We start from the raw sequence: 19,080 nt of genomic DNA on the forward strand, positions 1-19,080 counted from the left end.
GGCTGTGGCATTTGCTGAGTAAGCCAGTGGATGGAAGATGTCTCTGTCTGTGACATTTGCCTTTCAAATAAAGAAAAATAAGTTAGCGCTACTCTCTCTCTCTCTCTCTCTCTCTCTAGGGCAGAGAATTCAGTGGTCCCTGGGAAGTTCAGAGCTGCCCAGATGTGGTTCCAAAGGCCCTTCAGCATCATGCCTGGCTGTCCACGACCACTACAGAGAACATTTGCGTCCTCTTACACATAGTCCACTAACATGTGTTTCTCATACGTAGTGGAAGCATAAAACCTTTCTAACTTTACAGTGAAAAGCTTTTTATTAAAGAACCTAGGGACACACAGGTTTAAGTTTCTGGGCGGGAAAAACAATTCAGCCAAGCCTTGATTATCCAACCATGGATCCTTGCATTTTTTTATTTTAATTTTTGTCAAAAGCTTCTGATTAGATTTGCCAGAAATTTTTATATATATTTTATTATAAATACAGGTAGCCACTAGTATTCTATGTCTGATTAAGCAATTTTAAAAATTCTTCTGTGTGACTTTGCCTAAATTTTAATAATTTATTTTTATTGTAAATTGGCAGATTATAGTTATATATACCCATGGTGCACAAAGCGATTTATGATTTATGAATATAATGTATGATATTAAATCAAGCTAACATCTGTCACCTCAAATCATTTTTGTAGTGAAAACATATGAAACTTACTCTTAATGATTTTGAGATGCACGACCTACTATTATTCACCATACTATGCCAATAGGTCATTGTTCCAAGGGATTTTCTTTTTTCTTTTTAAATTTTTTTTACAGGTAGAGTTAGACAGAGAGAGAGAGAGAGAGGTCTTCCTTCTGTTGGTTCACCCCCCAGTTGGCCATAGAATCCGAAGCTAGGAGCCAGGTACTTCCTCCTGGTCTCCCTTGCGAGTGCAGGAGTGGGCCATCCTCCACTGCCTTCCTGGGCCACAGCAGAGAGCTGGACTGGAAGAGGAGCAACCAGGACTAGAACCCGGCGCCCATATGGGATGCCGGCGCCGCAGGCGGAGGATTAACCAAGTGAGCCATGGTGCCGGCCCCCCAGGGGATTTTCTGATAGCAGTTTAAGTGGAAGAGTCAGACAATTAGGTAATTTAATTCTAATATAGGTATTTATAGACTTATAACATGATGGGTTACATAATAAAGGCTCACCTCAGTTCATAATTTCATTTAGAAGTATTCCCTAAGCCAATATATTTAAATAACTTGATACAAATGTAATTTCAAAAAAGTTAGAGAGCTGGCTTTTGGGGCTGGCGCTGTGGCACGTAGGGCTAAGCGGCCACCTGTAGCACCGGCATCCTATTTGGACACCAGCTCAAGTCCCAGATGCTCCACTTGCGATCCAGCTCCCTGCTATCGCATCTGGGAAAGCAACAGAGGATGATCCAAGTGCTTGGGTCCCTGCACCCATGGGGAGACCCGGATGAAGATCCTGGCTCCTGGCTTCTGGCTTTGGCCTGGCCCAGTCCTGGCTGTTGCAGCCATTTGGGGAGTGAAGCAGCAGATAGAATCAATCTCTCTCTCTAACTCTGTCTTTCAAATATATAAATTAATTTTTTAAAGAAAAAAAGGAAGTGGAATTTAAATTATGAAATATGATCGTTGCTGAATCAGAGGCAGCGTGGGGGTTCATCCTGGGGAGAACTGGAGCAACCAGGCTCCTTTCACCTTTGGACTTGGCACAGATGCTTTTAACTGTCTGACCCCATGGGAACCGGGAGCTACTGTCTCTGGCAAAGGTCAAATGACTCAACCAGGGGTGGGCCTAAAAGTGACGGGTGTAAAGCACCACTTGGGATGCCCACATCCCATATGGGCACCGGTTCCAGTCCCAGCTGTTCTGCTTCGGATCCAGCTTCCTGCTACTGTGCCTGGGAAGGCAGAAGGTGATAGCCCAAGTACTTGGACCCCTGCCACCCACGTGGGAGACCAGGATGGAGTTCCAGACTCCTGGCTTTGGTGTGGCTCAGATCTGGCTGTTGTGGCCATCTGGAGAACAAACCAGAGATCTCTCTGTCACTCTGCTTTTTACATAAATAAATAAGTAAATAATTCATTTTAAAAAGAGGTGGGCAGTCCTACCTTGGCCTGCTTGCTCAGCCGGGCCACCTCCCCCTTCAAGCCATCGCTGGTGATGCGCCCCTCCTCCACCTGCTGCTGGAGTTGCATTTTCTCGTCCTTGAGTGCTTTAATTTCTTCTTTCAAAGACTGGATCTGCTTTTCATAGCCTTGTGTTTTCAGCTCAAAACTCTTTTCAAGAAGCCTAGACAGCAAGAGCAGAGGAGAGTTTCGAATCATCTCTACAGCCTGGACACATTATTCCGAAAAGAGGAGACAGGGGAGGGCGGACTCAGGTGAAGCAGGAGCTGCTCTGGCTGTCCTGGGGGACACTGGTCTCATTTTTAGCAAGCCATTCCCTAGTCCCCTGAGGTAAAAGGCAACTTCTTACACCTCTGACCCCAGAAGTGTGGCTGCACAACGATCCCACACGGGGAGCGCGGGATGGGGAGGCCGAACTTAAGACACCCTCTCGCTGGGGGCACTGGATTCTAGACGCTGCCCCTGGGACCCCGCAGTGCCCTGAAGGGACGGACCACTGTCCCCAGCAAGGACTTTGGCAAGTTCTGTCAAGTCCCGGCCCCTCCTCAGTTCCAATGACCCTGCAATTTGGGGGCGGGGGGGGGCACAGTGTCCATGCAGCCAGCGACAGACGGACAGCTCCAGAGCCTCGCATCGTCTGGGAGCGTGCACTGGGGGACTGAGCTGTCATGCCAGTCTCTCTCTCTTCCTAAAAACACTCGGAGCCCGCTGTGCTGTCTGTGCGACCTGCTGCCTGCAAGCTGAGAAGCAAGACCTAAGCCAGCCGAGGGAAGGAGGCGGCGCCTTTAAGGGCGGGGAGGTTTCCGTACACTCTCTGGCGTTCCTCTTTCTGCACATCTTCAAAGAGCTGCTTGGTGAGGCCGTCCATCTTTTCTGTGAAGAGAGGAAAACGCCCCTTGAAGCTTCTCCGCCAAACAAAAGCCTTCATTGTCTCCGAGGAGTTCACGAGGGGAAATGTTAGGAATAATCAGGTGCTACTTACGCCTAATGGCACTGCAGATGAGAGCGTTGTTTTTTTTTTTTTTAAGAGACTAGAAATATAGACAAGGGGATTTCAAAAGAATAATTCTCACAAGTTTTCCATGTTCAAATCTATGAATAAATAGCTTCATGTATAGTACTTTAATGCTACTGAATGTCATTTGTTTTATTGAAGTAGATAAGTTGGCTCAGAGAGCAACTAGTATTAAAAATAAACAGCTATTCTTTGATAAGAAAATGAGCAAACTATGCAATTCTCAATTGCAGCACTATTACACTTTGGGCTGGATAAATCCTACAGTGGACAGGACAGGGGAGCTGTCTTGTGTGTAGGATTTGGAACAGCATCCCTGGCTCCCACCCTCTGGAGACAGGGCGCCTCTGCTGCAGTTCTGACAGCCAAGATGCTTCCAGACATATGAGCTGTCCCTCAAGGAACTCTGCTTGAGAACCACTCACCTATGATAACCAAGAAAATAATACAGTTTCTGGGCCAGCACCGTGGTGCAAGCCGCTGCTTGCAGTGCCAGCATCCCATAAAGGCACTGGTTTGAATCCTGGCTGCTCCACTTCCCATCCGGCTCCCTGCTAATGCACTTGGGAGAAGCAGCTCCCTTGGGCCCCTGCATCCACGTGGCAGACCAGGAGGAAGCTCCTGTCTCCTGGCTTTGGACTGGCCCAGCTCTGGCCCAGCTCTGGCTGTTGCAGCCATTTGGGGAGTAAACCAGTGGATGGATGATCTCCCTGTCTCTGGCTCTCTCTCTCTTTTTTTTTTTTTTTTTTTTTTTTTTGATAGGCAGAGTGGATAGTGAGAAAGAGAGACAGAGAGAAAGGTCTTCCTTTTGCCGTTGGTTCACCCTCCAATGGCCGCCACGGCCGGCGCACCGCGCTGATCCGAAGGCAGGAGCCAGGTGCTTATCCTAGTCTCCCATGGGTGCAGGGCCCAAGCACTTGGGCCATCCTCCACTGCACTCCCAGGCCATAGCAGAGAGCTGGCCTGGAAGAGGGGCAACCGGGACAGAATCCGGTGCCCTGACAGGGACTAGAACCCGGGGTGCCGGCGCCGCTAGGTGGAGGATTAGCCTATTGAGCCGTGGCGCCGGCCTGTCTTTGGCTCTCTGTAATGCTTTTAAATAAATAAGTAAATCTTAAATAATAATAATGATAATAATAATAATAAAGTTTCTGTCTTCACCTGGAGAACAGGAAGTAACAACAACAAAAGCAGCTGTGACAGAGAAACAGGAGTGTCTGTCACCAAGTCGGTAGGTCAAGGGCCAGTGGACAACCAGGAAACAGTCACTAGTGTTCAGAGCACCCCACGGCTGCACCACAGGGTATCTGGGACAATGGCGGACGCAGCCCATCAAAGCGTGACATTCCTATCTGCACTCAGCTGACAACTCATCCTGAGCTCTGTCTCACCTCTGAGCCCCAGCCCGGAGGGGACGGGCAAGTGGCGCCAGTGATTCCCCAAATGACTTGGTTTAAAAAAGAGCCAACAGTTTAACAGTTTGTCTAATGCAGCGTCAGACTCGGCTGAATCAAAATGGACTGCATCAGAATGTGGCAAGTAAACCAGAAAACCCCGGGAAAACGCGTAAACCTTAAACCCCAGAAGCCAGCATTTCACACAACTTCAGGGGTGAATGCCCCACAGCATTGCTGCAATTCTGGCTCTTGTCATCGCGGGCCATTTACAGAAGGGCTAAAGAAGCTGCTCAGTAGTGACTTTCTTCCCAGGGGCAGGGGCCTCAGGTTAAAGTGAAGTCGAGGAAAACAGGCAGCACCAACTGATAACATTGCAGGGTCACAGGTCCCGAGGGCAGGTCGAGGCTGGGGCTGTTCACAGCAGAGGGTTTGCCACGGGTAGGGAGACCCCCACAAGAAGCAGCTTCATCCACACTGGGTTTAAAGTTGTCAGAGGATATACCATTATCCACCTAAACACGCCAGTGGTATCAAGTATATATTTTCAGGTTACACTGCTGAGAATTTAATGTCCTTGTGAGAAATTCTACTTGAAGAAATTAAGAGGGAAAAAAAAAACCAAAAACCACCACCCAAGAGGAGTGTATTCTAATGAAGAGGGTGGAGGATGGGCAAGCCCTTCCCTCCCTCAGGTTCAAGGTTTACTCTCGGATCTCCGGTCGTCACCGACACTTTCCTGGTCTCATCCTGGAGAGGCGGGGAGGGCACGCAGGCCCACAGGAGGGCATCTCGATGGCTTCTCCCGCTCTGTGGAGCTGGGCTCGGGGTGCTTAGTCCCTCCTAACACATGCTCCTTCCAGGCCCTGTGCAGCCCTGGGTCCTACAGCATCCACCACTTGCTGGACCTGAGCCGCAGGGGCGGTCCCCAGGCCTGGCCCTCAGGTCCCTGCTGCCCCCATGATGGAGCTCAGGGAAAGAACCCTGGATAAGAGGACCCAGGACCGCGGGTTACGCTATCCCACCAAGAACCACCGTCTGTCCCCTTTTCCGGCAGTTTGCAAGTGTTCTTACTTTGAGCTGGAAAGCTACAGTCCGACAGAGCGAGGCTAAGGGGAGCTTCCCCACACCCCCAAAAGAAAGGGATCCCCACTGGTTTCAAGGTTGGCCCTTCCTGCAGCGCCAGGACTACCACTTAGTTCTGCAAGTCCACAAACACCACTATAGCATTGTGCTGCCTGTGCGCCGTCCCAGCGCCGCTCAGGGCCTCTGCCCGTCTTGGCACAGGAGTTTAAGAACATACAGATGTCAGAACCACCCCGCCATCCCCACGCCTCCCTCTCACCCGTGCACACGTAGACACACTGACGTTTCCTGATGCGAAAGCTCTGGGCTTACGGCCTGACCGTCCATGTTTTGTAAAGGGGCCGGAAGCCTCGGGGGCACAGGCAGGGATTCCCGTGCTAGCCAACAAAAGCTGGAGTCGGCAGGGCGTCATTTCAACAAGTTCAATTCAGCTATTTTTGCTGCTTGCACGAATGAGTGTGCACTGGACACCCTGATTCTCACACGGGGCCCCACCCCACTCTGAACTGAATGCCAGGCTTATTGGCCATGGGGGGCTTTACCCTTCAACTCTTCAGTCTTCTCCTGAAGCTTCAACTGTAGCTGCTCTTTCTGTACCTCCAGCTCTGAGTTACGCTTCTGAAGCTTGGCCAGTTTCTAGCAAAGAGAAGGCAAAAAAAAAAAAAAAAAAGTTTGAAAACCCTGCTTTGAGTTTCATCACCATCGCCGTTGTCGGCGAGAGTTGTATATTCTTAAATTCGTATTTGTTTCCCAGCCCCGTCCACAGGTCACAGCAGGCTCCAGCCCACTGCAAGACTCCAGCCCACTGCAAGACACTTGGTTGCATGTGTGAGGGCTCCCAATGGCTTCAGAGCAGGTGCTGTTCCCAACCTGGCCGTGCCATGGCTGAGACCAAGAGAAACAACTAAATCCAAGGGCTTCCCAGCATCAAGGAAACACCAGTCCCTCGCCTGAGCGTCTCAACAGCCAGGAGGATTGACATACCTAAAACGCACAATTACTTGCTTTATGATACAACGTGGAGTCACACTCTGAGATTACTATGGCTCAGGACTGATATGTGTTCTTAGCAGTATTTCTATTAATTCATCTTTTCTAAGTAAAGTGTCTACTGGGCTGGCAGTAGGGGCCCCATGGGGCTCACTGTTGATACCAACCAGTGCTGGCAACGCTAGCAACAGCAGAGCCGGTGCACCCAAGCCCCAGGTCCCAGGGAGGGTGGAGGGATGCCCTCTGGGGCTCCAGGCTACCGACCCTGAGTGCTGCAGGACTTTGCAAAGTGAGGACTAAGAGATCATGGTTTCATCTGACAGTTTTAGCTTCACAACAGCTCTGCCAGTCCCTTTTTGTCATTCCCAGTTATGTTTGAGGAGACTAAGGCTCAGAGAGGGTGAGAGAGTGGACTCAAGCTGTTCAGCCAGACAGCAGCAATGGCAAGATTTGAATCCAGGACAACTGATTTGATGTCTACTGCTCTTTCCGCTACACCCCCAAGGTTTGCACTGCTGTTGGAGGAGGGTGCTCCCAGGGCACAGACCCAATGGGCAAGTGACAGGGGACCGAAGTCATCCTGGAAGAGAGGGAAGCCATCAGCCAGGGCTCCTCGGGTCTTCCAGCATCTGCAAATCTTGAAGGGAAGAGAACACCTGCGCTGTACCTCTCCTCTTCCCCTGGGCCCTAGCCCTCTGCTCTCCCTCCCCCACAGGGCAGGCTCCCTTCCTAATATAGTCGGCGGCCGGCTGCTCTGATTGGCTCTGCAGAATTCCACTTGCCACGCCCGCCTCACCCAGGGTCCCGCGCATTTCCTCGTTCACAAACCAGCGCTGACCTCTTCCACAGCGTCCTTGTATCTCTTCCCCTTCTCCTCGTAATTCCTCCTGTGGGCGGCCGCTCTTTCCAGGTCTGCTTCCAGCTTCTGAACCTTTTCGGCGTCTGTGGCCCGGAGAGCGGCCAGGCTGGTCAGCTTCTCCGCCAGCCCGTGGTTCTCTTTGTTCTAGAGCAAAGGAACCTCAGACAGTTAGAGGTCGACCCAAAACCAAGAAGCTGCTCCGTGCGCTGCGCCCAGACTCGGACCTGGCACCTGGCAGAGGGTAGCTCACGCCCACCAGGTTTCCCACGGTACTGGCATAGCCTGCTCACCGCAGTGAAGCCAGGGAGGCAGCCCTGGGTAGGCCACTGTCCTGCTGAGCTGTGGCTCTTTTGGCCTGGGACCCGTCTAATACTGGGGTTCCGGGACAACCCGAGTATTCCGGGCTGAGTCGTGTCCCTCCCAAAGTTTCTACGTTGAAGTCGTAACCCTGGAACCTCAGGATAAGCCCTTGGGGTAGCGCCCCCTGTTGGGGGACTGTCCTCTGAACAGCCGATGGCTTGGAGAACACAGACGGGAGATCACAAACAGACACAGGGAGAAGACGGTGTGCACCAGCCTAGCGGGCGGCCTTGGGAAGAAACCAACCCTGCCTACATCTTGATCCTGGACGTCTCACCTCCAGGACGCTGAGATGATCGATTTCTACTGCCGAAGTCGCCCAGCAGGCGAAGACCTAAAGCAGAGCTTGGGCAGCATCCGGACTCGCAGCAGGCCCTGCTCGCTGCCATGGTGCGCGTGTCCCCTCTGATACTCCATTCCATTGCCACTGTGATGGTCCTGGACCCTGCACGGTGTGGCTCTGCTTTCTGGCTTGGGTGGTCCTTCCAAACTGTTTGAACCTCTTACCACAGGCCTAAGTCTTCACAGCATAGCTAAAGAACTTGTCCAGAACAAAATCAACCTATACTAGGGAAAGCAGAAATGACAGATGCGCGATGAACCCCTACCTGATCTTCCAGCTTTTTCTGCAAACGCTGGACCCTGTAGGTGAGCTGAATGTTGAGCACAAATCGGCGGATGTTCTGGAACCTGCGTCTGGCGAGCCACGCCCGTGCATACTTCTGCAGGATCACGGCCTTGTGTTCCTCCAGCATCTTCAGAACAAGATTTTGAGAAACATAAATTGCCTCTCCACTGTGGTTTGCACCAACCCCGCCCATGTTGGAAGATGCAATGACCAGAGGAGTCCCCAGTGTAACATAGGCACCTGTGGCATCCACCCTCGGAGTCCCCTGGCCCCAGGCTAAGAGACATCTGAACAGACCCTCTCCTGCCAGAACTCCCTGCTCCTCGGCCAGGTCTGCACCCAGAAAAGCGATCGCACCACTGGTGACGGCAACTAGCAAGCATCCTGGAAAACCTGTCTGGAGGAAGCACGCGGTCCCTGCGGTACCTGGCGATACCTCCTCCTCGCCAGGAATCCGCGCGTGTAGGCCTGGATGGTGATGGCGGCCACGCGGATCAGCTGGTACAGGTTGCGAACCAGGTACCCTCGGCAGTGCTTCTGAATGATGATGGCTGCCCACGCTTCTTTCAAGGCCGCGGCAGTGATCGCTTTCCTTGGTTTAAAAAGAAAAAAAGAATGTAGAGGGACTGGAAGTTCGCAGAGCAGCGACTTCCCGTTTTGGTAAGCGATGCTCCCGTGTCCTGCTCCGCCACACATGAAGCAGTTGACCTAATGCCTAGCCCAGGCCTGTCCCTGGTGGCCTCTCCCCTCTGCCCAGATCTGAACGTGGATCCATCTGGAGCACCGAGGGACCACCTGGGAACTTTCACAGGCTTCCTATGTAGGTGGATCCACCCCCTTCCTTCATGCGCCCTCAGTGAGTGTGACAAAAGACACCGTGCACTGGCACTGCACTTGCTCATTCATTCATTCATTCATTCAAGAAATCATGCTGGTTGGAGCACGTAAGCCATGCCTGATGGCCAAATCCAATGTCCCCTGTCATTGTCGGGTTTGATCACAACACAGCAATACATGTTATTTACATATTTCTCCAGGGCTGCTTTCATGGGGGGAAGCAATGACAAATCTGAATATTTGCAACAGAACTGGAAGCCCCAAAGCCTCAAGAAGTTATTATCCATTCAGCCCCAGAAAAAGCTTGTGGATCCTTGTCTAAAGAACTGGTGGGGGGCCAGTGCTGTGGCGCAGTAGGTTAATCCTCTGCCTGTGGTGCCAGCAACCCATATGGGCACCGGTTCTAGCCCCGGCTGCTCCTCTTCCAATCCAGCTCTCTGCTGTGGCCTGGGAAGGCAGTAGAAGATGGTCCAAGCGCTTGGGTCCCTGCACCCGTGTGGGAGACCCGGAAGAAGCTCCTGGCTCCTGGCTTCAGATCAGTGCAGCTCCGGCCATTGCAGCCATTTGGGAAGTGAACCAGAGGATGGAAGACCTCTCTCTCTGTATCTCCCTCTCACTGTCTGTAACTCTACTTCTCAAATAAATAAATAAAATCTTAAAAAAAAAAACTGGTGGAAAATATGAAGTTCCTGCCAAGCGAAGTTTACGGTGTCACGGAGCAGACAGGTTCACAAATGGCTAAGAAAGAGGAAAAACAAAATAGCTGCTAGCTAGATCTGTAGCGGGAACACAGGACAAGCACAGCCGTTCTGCTTGGGAAGAGCTGACGTGTGAGCCGGCCCTGATGGAAAGCAGCATTTCTGTAGACAGCGAAAGCACCAGCATGGGACACGGCACGGGGACCCAGCAGTGCCGATTTTCAGATGACGGGAATTTGGTAGTGGCTGTCTGGCACAGTGGTCGTGACCTTGCTTGGACACCCATCTCCCATAGCGGAGTGCCTGGGTCTGAGTCCCTGCTCCACTTCACATCCAGCTTCCTCCTAACGCATACCCTGCAAAGCAGCAAGTGTTTGCTCAAGTACTTGCTTCCCTGCTGTGCATGTGGGAGACCTGGATACAGCTCTAGGCTCCTGGCTTCAGCCTGGACCAACAGCTGTTGTGGATACTTGGGGAGTGACCCAGCAGATGGAAGATATCTCTTCCTCTCTGGCTCTGTCTCTTTCTGTATTGCTCTGCCTTTCAAATAAATAATAAAGAAATAAATAATAAAGAAATAAATTTTTTTTAAAATTTTTGACAGGCAGAGTGGACAGTGAAAGAGAGATAGAGAGAAAGGTCTTCCTTTTGCCGTTGGTTCACCCTCCAATGGCCGCCGTGGTAGGCGCGCTGCGGCCGGCGCACCACGCTGTTCCGACGGCAGGAGCCAGGTGCTTCTCCTGGTCTCCCATGGGGTGCAGGGCCCAAGCACTTGGGCCATCCTCCACTGCACTCCCTGGCCACAGCAGAGAGCTGGCCTGGAAGAGGGGCAACCGGGACAGGATCGGTGCCCCGACCGGGACTAGAACCCGGTGTGCTGGCGCCGCAAGGCGGAGGATTAGCCTACTGAGCCGCGGCGCTGGCCAGAAATAAAAATTTTTAAAAATGAAAAAAGGGGATTTGGAATTGCTAGAATATAGGATACCTGGAGGTAATTAAGTCAATGCAGGTAGAAAAACAGTGGGGACTCTCCTATTTTAGAAGCATAGGAACTGGGGCGGGCATCAGCCATTGGTTACGGTGCCTGCATTCCATGTCAGAGCAGCTGAGTGTGATGCCTGGCTGTGGCTCCTGACTGCAGCTTCCCAGCAATGCAGACCCTCAGGGAGCAGGCAGAGGCTCTGCCACCCATGTAAGGGACTGAGATTGTGTTTTGGCTCCTTCCTTCGGCCTGGCCCAGTTCCAGCCACTGTGGGCATCTGGGAAGTAAACCAGCAGAAGGGGTATCACTCTGTTGTCTGTCTGTCTCCCCACCCCTCCTTGCTCTGTTTCTCTGCCTCTCGAGTAAGTTTTCATTTATTTATTGAACACCTACTCTGTGGTGGCCACTGTGCTAGGTCCTGGGGGAGGCCGACAACTATGGTCCCGCCCTCGTGGAGCTCCCACCCTTATGAACACACTGATGCCTGTGGATGCAGGCGAAGGCCTGGAGGACCGCTCTTCTATAGGAAACAGGGGCCACTGGAGCACCAAAGGCAGGAGCAGAGTGGTAGCTCCACCAGGCCCTGCTTCTGGAAGACTGGAGAGAAAGGCGGAAGTGGAGGACCACGCTGGTGAGAGTCAGGCAGACAGTGGCGGAGGCCTAGGCCAGGGTAAAGGCGCCGATGGAATGAGCAGAGCACTCGCAAGAGGCAAGCAGGGGTAGAATGATGAGATCTGGCTGATTCCGAATGGAAAGCAGTGTGGGACTGGTGTAGAAGACAGCTGCAGCTTCCTGCCCTGGAGACTGCTGTTATCCACCGAACCCGGCACATGGCGCAGGCAACAAGCCTGACCGTGTGAGGTGCCCAGCCCAGGTGTCGCTGGAAGGCGGCCCCACACTGCAGAAGACCAGGCTCAGAGCTGCAGGCTGACCTGTCAACACCTGCCTTCTCATCTGCCCCGTGTACCCAAGGCAGGGCTGGGGCAGCCGTTCAGAAACATGCAGCGTAGGTGGGAAGGTTGCCTGCCTTGTGGGCCCGTGCAGCGCGGCCTCTGGGAACGCACCGTGCCAGGCCCTCCAGGGGGGCCAAAGCCACAGAAAGTCACAGGATGACCACAGGCCTGCAGTGGGCCTCTCAGGATCCCCAAGGACGGCAAGGTCAGGGTGGCATTTTCAGGCATTTTCAGCTCTCGGGGAAGGGTCCCTCGCCCTGGTCTCGCTGGGAACGCTGACTCTGTAGCACCACCCTGACCTGGGCTTCGTCCTCTCAGGGTCCTATGCAACAGCTCTGCCCCACGGGGACCCCAGGCAGAGTCAGCATCTCCTTCCCAAGGGCCGCACCCTCCTCGCCTCAAGAGGCTCCTGATCCCCAGAGGGGCTGCTCCTCCCACACCTGTGCTCCAGAAGTGATATCAAGGTCCCTTGTCTTGGTTTGAAAGATCCAAGAAAGATCCAACAGGCCGGTGCTGTTGACTAACCACATGCACAAAGCACATCGTTAATCCACGATGATCAAGTTGGGGGGATTCGGTGAAGGGTTTTGAGTATCTCCTTCTTCATCCCTCCCCAAATCTGGAATACTTATTCTATTGAGCTATTATACCAGTTATGTTTTAAAAAATAAATAAATTTAAGAAAACTATTTTAAAATTATGCACAGTTGCAGCCTGGAAAACTTGGTGGTGCCTTATAGTATCAATTTTAGGAGTTTTATTTGGTGTATTTAACACAACTGGTAATTGCAAAATCCACTTCGCCTGTGTAAGTGAAAAATAGACTGTTATCTTGTTGGCCCTATGAAATTCTGCACTTGATATTTAGTGTATACCTTCTTTATTTATTTATTTATTTATTTATTTATTTATTTTTTTGACAGGCAGAGTTAGACAGTGAGAAAGTGAGAGAGAGAGAGAGAGAGAGAGAGAGAGAGAGAGAGAGAGAGGTTTTCCTTCCATTGGTTCACCCCCGAAATGGCCACTACAGCCAGTGTGCTGCGCCAATCCGAAGCCAGGAGCCAGGTGCTTATCCTAGTCTCCCATGCGGGTGCAGGGCCCAAGGACTTGGGCCATCCTCCACTGCCTTCCTGGGCCATAGCAGAGAGCTGGACTGGAAGAGGAGCAACAGGGACAGAATCTGGCGCCCCGACTGGGACTAGAACCCGGGGTGCCGGCGCCGCAGGCGGAGGATTAGCCTAGTGAGCCGCAGCGCCAGCCTACCCTCATTACTTCTGGCAAGATATTCTGCCTTAGCACTCAGTTGTATTCTTTTCCTTTCCTTCCTCTTCATCACGCTTTAATTCTGAGGACCATATGAAAGTAGATTATATCACCTTTTTAAAAAGTACAAAAATTTGTATAGGCAAACTATTTTCTTAAGTTGATGGCCAAATATTTTTTTTTTTTTCAGGGGCCCGTGGCGCTGTGGAGCAGCAAGTTAAAGCCCTAGCCTGAAGCATCAGCATCCCATATGGGCGCTGGTTCAAGTTCCGGCTGCTCCACTTCTCATCCAGCTCTCTGCTGTGGCCTGCGAAAGCAGTAGAAGATGGCCCAAGTCCTTGGGTCCCTGCACCCACGTGGGAGACCCGGAAGAAGCTCCTGGCTCCTGGCTTTGGATCAGTGCAGCTCCAGCCACTGTGGCCAGTTGGGGAATGAACAGCAGATAGAAGACCTTTCTCTCTGTCTCTACCTTTCTCTGTAATTCTTTCAAATAAATAAAAATAAATCTTTAAAAAATGTTATTTTTCATATCATTTATAATCTTGTCACAATCCACTTAACGAAGTTTGGTTAGATTCCAATGAAAATTATCTTCCAGAGCAATTCCCCCCACCCCGGATGGTGGGTAAATAACTTTACTACAATTAGTATGTATGGTGCAGAATTTCATGCAAATGAGGTCTGCCAGCAGTGTGATCATTTAAACATATTTAAACTAACAAAAGAAGCATGCACAAACTTGCTGCTCCTTAGACCACGGCAGCTTCTAGCACCCAGTTTCTTTTACTGACTTAAAAACAAAAAAACAGAAAAAAAATTAAAAAGTTGTGCCTGGGGAAAAGAAAAGGTCCCTCGTCCTTACCAGCACCCTCGCCCTGGCGCTGTGCAGTAAGCCCAGCCCTCCCGCCCCACACACCTCACGGTCTGCTGACCCCGGAAGTACTGCTGGATCGTCAGGGCAGCCCGGCGCTCTCGCAGGAACTTCTTCCTCTGGAGCCAGCCTCGCATGTGCTTTTGGATCACCACACAGCTCTGCCTCAGTTTATCCAGCCGGAGCTTCTCTAAATACGCCACCTGTCCTGCTCTGAAGAAAATCTTGGTCTTCCCAAACTGGTACTGATTGGAATCCTACAGGAGAAAGATGAAATCATCAGAAATAGAGCTTTTCTGATTTTCCATAATATTTGCAAAAGACACTGACAGAGCCAAAGGCTTCAGAAACTTTTGACATGAAGCAGGAAATTCTAATTATGGTCTAGAAATTTATTCTCAGAGTTATCTGAAGCATTTTGGAGGAGGAACTGGAACGTAGGGTGAGGAACCGGCTGTAAAAGGGATGTTTATGTTCTCAGTGGCTCTCAGCTGGAGAACTTGGGCCTCTCCCGTGCTTTGATTTGAGAGTAGAATCTGGAAAAAGTCTGTCTTCGTCTTGGGTTCCATTCACTGTCCTTCTGACTGGCCGTCATACCTTCCCTACCATGACTCGTCACTTTTGTTGGCCATTGTAACTTCTTCACCATGACTCATCACTTTGGCGATAATCTACATCCTCACTGGGTTCACATCTGGAACTCACTTGGCTTACATCCTATAAACCAGGTCCACAGAAGACTGGATTAGACTGTGGGAGAAGGACAGGGACAGGAGAACCCTGGGGGACACTGGGGTTCACATGTGGGTGGCTACAGGAGACTCCTGCTGTCGGGAGCTCACACTCCGGAGAGCTTGGCTGCTACCCTCACCTTCGCATATGCACGCCTGGAGCGCACTCTCTTCTTAGGCACTCAGGACTGGGAGGGGAAGATGAACACACACACTGGGGGCTGTGCTTGTTGGGGAGAGCCTGTGATGCCAGCAGCGAGGGGGACTGACCTGGATGAGCCTGTGCAGAACCACCTTGCACACCTCCTTCTTGTCACTGAAGCAGAGCTCCCGCTTGGTCATGAGAACACCATAGCGGCTGTAGAACTCGATGTACGTCCACCTGGAAAACCGAAGCGGGGTCTAAGCCAGCTGCGCTAGCCAGGAAGCTCCCTGTATCTGTGGACATAGCAGCTGCTGCTGCTGTTGCTGTGGGGGGAGGGATGGGGTCTGTTCTGGTGATGATGGCATTGACCTTTAAGACTCCCACACCCTGGACACCACCAAGGCCACCCTCACCACCTACCTGCTCCTGGACTGCTTTTATCATACCCTAGCCCAACAATCAGCCTCTTCCTTACCCTCAGCTCCCTTTCCCAGCACACCGGGGACCATAATGTGCAGCTGAGATAGAGTGATGGGGTGATGATGGCCCCTGTCCCCCACACAGCCCATATCTCCCCCTCTCTGGTCTTCCCACAGGACCATCAGAGTGAAGCTTGGGAACACCTCATGGAAACCAGAAATGTGTAACCAAAAACATGGCGGGCACACCCTCAGTTCTCAGCACAGACTAAAGCCAGGCCTTTTTGCTCCAAAAAGCAAGGACCAACAACATACCTGGAAGGGTAGCTCTGCGCACTGATGCGAATTGTTTCCAGAACGCCGCAGGCTCGCAGCTGCTGCACAATTCGTTTGGAGTCAAACCTTAAAGGAGATGGTTTCGTGATGTGCTAAGACATCGTAATTGACAAATATGCCCAGAAGCAGGTGGAGTGCACCTGCCCGGGCTGTGAGCTGCCATGTATGGCAGGAGCCCATCCTGTGCTCCCTATGCCAAGCACTCAGCAGGTGCATCAACAGCTGGTGAGCGTCCAGGGAAGGCAGTGCCTCTGGAGTAGGGATATGCGGAAAGTGACAGGGAGAGGGCCTGGTGGTGGAGATGGCCTTGGGGGGGGCCTTCTGACGACAGTCAATGGAAAGAAATGTGAAGCTCGTCGGCCCAAGGGAAACAGCCCCAGTGCCAAGGCCTTTGATGTAGACTTCCTCAGGCCCCCTCTTTCTCTCTTAGCTTACAGTTTCTCTATCTTCACTTTGATGATTCAAGTCAACTCCTTACAAAATAAAGTCAGGCTCACTAAGTTATAGGAGGTGCAAGGATCAGCCAACTCCACAAGACCCCAGGTCACTCGATTAACTCAGAATTCAGTGATCCCCTCTAGAGTTAACACCTACATCTAGACTCTCTTTTGAGAAACTTCCCTGGAACCCCAGACCCTGATCACACAAAATAATAACCAATCTACCCAGAGACCCCAGACAGAGCAGTGCCTACTGTATCATCACAGCCTCTTCAGAAGAACCTGCTGGCCTCCTATCACTGACCAAAGAGGAGCCATGAATGCTGTGGACAGAGCAGAGACCTGAACACAAATTAATCATGCACTGCTCCACCCTGTTTGTGAGGTTCACCACCTCTAACCCGAGTCTGCGAACTGAGCGATGGCTGCCCAACTCCTTGCCTGCGTGCAGCAATTCAACACCTACTTTCTCCCCTGGCTGGGGCGTCAGTGGTTGGCCTGCTGCATATGGCGTGAGAGGACCTGGGCTTTGGGGTTCTTTGACACAAGAGCCCACTTGGTGCTTTAATTTCCTTTACAAAACACCCACGAGGTGGCTCTCCAGCTTAGGTCTGACCCTGCTGGGGACTCTCAGACATAGTCATCACAGTGTATCCCCCCACGGGCACCAATGTTCAGTCCAGAGTCTCACGCCACCACGCGTGGGGACAAATCTCTAACCCTCTCCAGCCTTTCTTCTACAAACTCACACAAGCTCCTATATTCAAGCAAATGGTCTGGCTTCATCAGCTGAGTGATTTTTAGTTGTAGACTCTTCTTTCTAGGCTTACCCTGCAGATGAGGTGGCTTGGCCAGAGGGGTTGTGCTAACGCTTTACTTAAAGGACAGCATTCTTTTGAATTGTTGAAATTTTCCAGGTGGCTTCATACCATTGATTCCTAACTCAATTTGTTGTGGTCAGAGAACATAAGTTTTAATGAGTTTGGTACTTATAAACCTATTGAGAATTCTTTTCTGGCCTGGCATATGGTCTACATTGGTCCATGTTCTATGTGTACTTGCAAAGTATACTCTGTTTTTGTTTGGGAGAGTGTTGAATAAGTTCCAATTAAGAGCCAAAAATAAAGAAAGAAGAAACCCAGTAACCCAAGAGACTTCAAGACAACTCTCAGCGAATTCTCCAGCGCCACACAGAGATTGCTGCCACAGCGTTCTCGCTCTATGCTGTGCAAGGACACTCACTCAAACGGCAACTTCTCGTCATTCGGCTTGATGCAGCGGACATAGTGAGGGGTCGTGGCGTTGAGGGTCTCCATCAGCAAGTACAGAGAGCTGCGGAACTGGGAAACAGGGCCAGAGATCAGCATCGCTCGGAGATGACTCAATGCTGAGGCCAAGGCAAAGGGAGCCCAGCACAGCAAGAAGAAAGGTTGACTTCCCCACAAACACCCACTAGGAAAAGCTTCAGCCCATGACGGTGCTCATTAGCACATCCTATTGCTCTGGACAGAACACTGCTCTGTCCAACCCTCCCAGAGCTCGGAACGTGGTAAATCGCGGTGCTGGGCAGGGGGCAGTGTGCTCAGTGTGTGCTGCCTTAAGGCTGAGGGAGACGACCAGGAGCTGCCCTCATCTGTGCGTCTGTTGGGTTGGAAGCGGCTCAGTGTCCACACCCAGGCCTGGCATGTGAGTCCTTGGGGCCTGGCCTGGCCCCCGGCACCCTCGCCCTTGGACACCTTGGCTGTACCTTGCTCCCGACTGTGGTCCGGAAATGCTTGCTGTTGGCCTTGATGACTTGCTTTGCGGATTTAACTGTGATCATTGCACCAAACGGGGAAGGAGGAACCGGATCTTCTTGGAAAAAGTTGGCACAGAGATGAAACTGGAGGGGACGGAGAAGACTTCAGTGTCCACAATCATCGGCCCACAGCCCTCAGCTGGTATGAACCAGACAAATGCTCACAACAGCCCATCCAAGCCAAGAGTGGCTAAAGCGACTGCCCCAGCCACTCTCTCCCGCCAACTCTCACACAGGAAGGTCATCTTTTCTAGGGATGAGCCACGGCGTCTTTCCCAGGAGTGGGAACAGAGAAGACCCTCCGGGGACACCTGTCTGTGGAGAGCAGAAACGCTACAACTCCCACGGGGAGTCTGGGCTCCCACTCTGTCTCTCCGCCTTCCCACCCACATTCCTGTCCCTGCAGACCCACCCCCTACTTGTCAATCAGGGTTCTGTTCAGAGTTTCCAGTCCCACCCCCTTCACTGTACCTTCCCTGGTGACCCTACACAAGCGAAGCCCAGCTTTGCTGGATTCTCTTCGCCTTTGATGTGTACCTCTTTGAGGTACCTTATGTTTTTTGCCTTGCCCCATTTATTTTTTGAAATCTCTTCTCTCAGAGTGAATCTCATATTCTGTTCTTTTAAAGCAGACATTGGTAGTGTCCTTCCTGGCAGAACCCTGCCTAATACACCCTGCATGGCCCTGGGGAATGAATGAATCTGAAATTCCCATCTCCATTGGCAGGTGCACTTGGAGACCATCTGAGCTTTGACAGGTTCTGCCTTCATTTTCCACAGTGGATGCCAGGGTAAGCATGGGGCTGAGTGAATAATGAACGAATCAAGTCAGCCACTTATGTAGACAAGAGGCAGGCCACACTGAGGGCGAACGCCCTATTATGAGTCGGATTTAATAACTGCAGTGGTCATGGCCTGGGCTTTATTTGTGATCATTAGTGCCAAGTGCCCAGGCTCATCTGGGAAACTGTCAAAAAGTCTGCACATCAGCAAAGGACTGGGATCTCTTAAAAGAGGAGAAACAAATGTAGTAACAAAATCATCGCAAAAACGAAGGTTATGTATGAACATGTCTAATCTTTTTATTTATTTATTTATTTTTGACAGGCAGAATTAGAGAGAGAGAGAGAGAGA

The 19,080-nt window shown here is 51.4% G+C and overlaps 1 protein-coding gene across 1 annotated transcript in view; it reads right to left on the bottom strand.

The window, feature by feature from the left end:
* MYO5C (myosin VC) overlaps positions 1–19,080 on the bottom strand; it is a 96,074-nt gene that overhangs the window by 32,068 nt on the left and 44,926 nt on the right. The window contains exons 15-25 of the mRNA XM_062204777.1: positions 17,896–18,030; positions 17,391–17,488; positions 15,688–15,774; positions 15,079–15,190; positions 14,123–14,334; positions 8,900–9,065; positions 8,454–8,600; positions 7,465–7,629; positions 6,179–6,272; positions 2,951–3,014; positions 2,124–2,304 (exon numbers count right to left, since the gene is read on the bottom strand). Of these exons, the coding sequence (XP_062060761.1) occupies positions 2,124–2,304; positions 2,951–3,014; positions 6,179–6,272; positions 7,465–7,629; positions 8,454–8,600; positions 8,900–9,065; positions 14,123–14,334; positions 15,079–15,190; positions 15,688–15,774; positions 17,391–17,488; positions 17,896–18,030 (1,461 nt within the window). The remainder of the gene's footprint in view (positions 1–2,123; positions 2,305–2,950; positions 3,015–6,178; positions 6,273–7,464; positions 7,630–8,453; positions 8,601–8,899; positions 9,066–14,122; positions 14,335–15,078; positions 15,191–15,687; positions 15,775–17,390; positions 17,489–17,895; positions 18,031–19,080) is intronic.

The sequence above is a fragment of the Lepus europaeus genome, chromosome 11 (genome assembly GCF_033115175.1).
Source record: "Lepus europaeus isolate LE1 chromosome 11, mLepTim1.pri, whole genome shotgun sequence".
Lineage (NCBI taxonomy): Eukaryota > Metazoa > Chordata > Mammalia > Lagomorpha > Leporidae > Lepus > Lepus europaeus.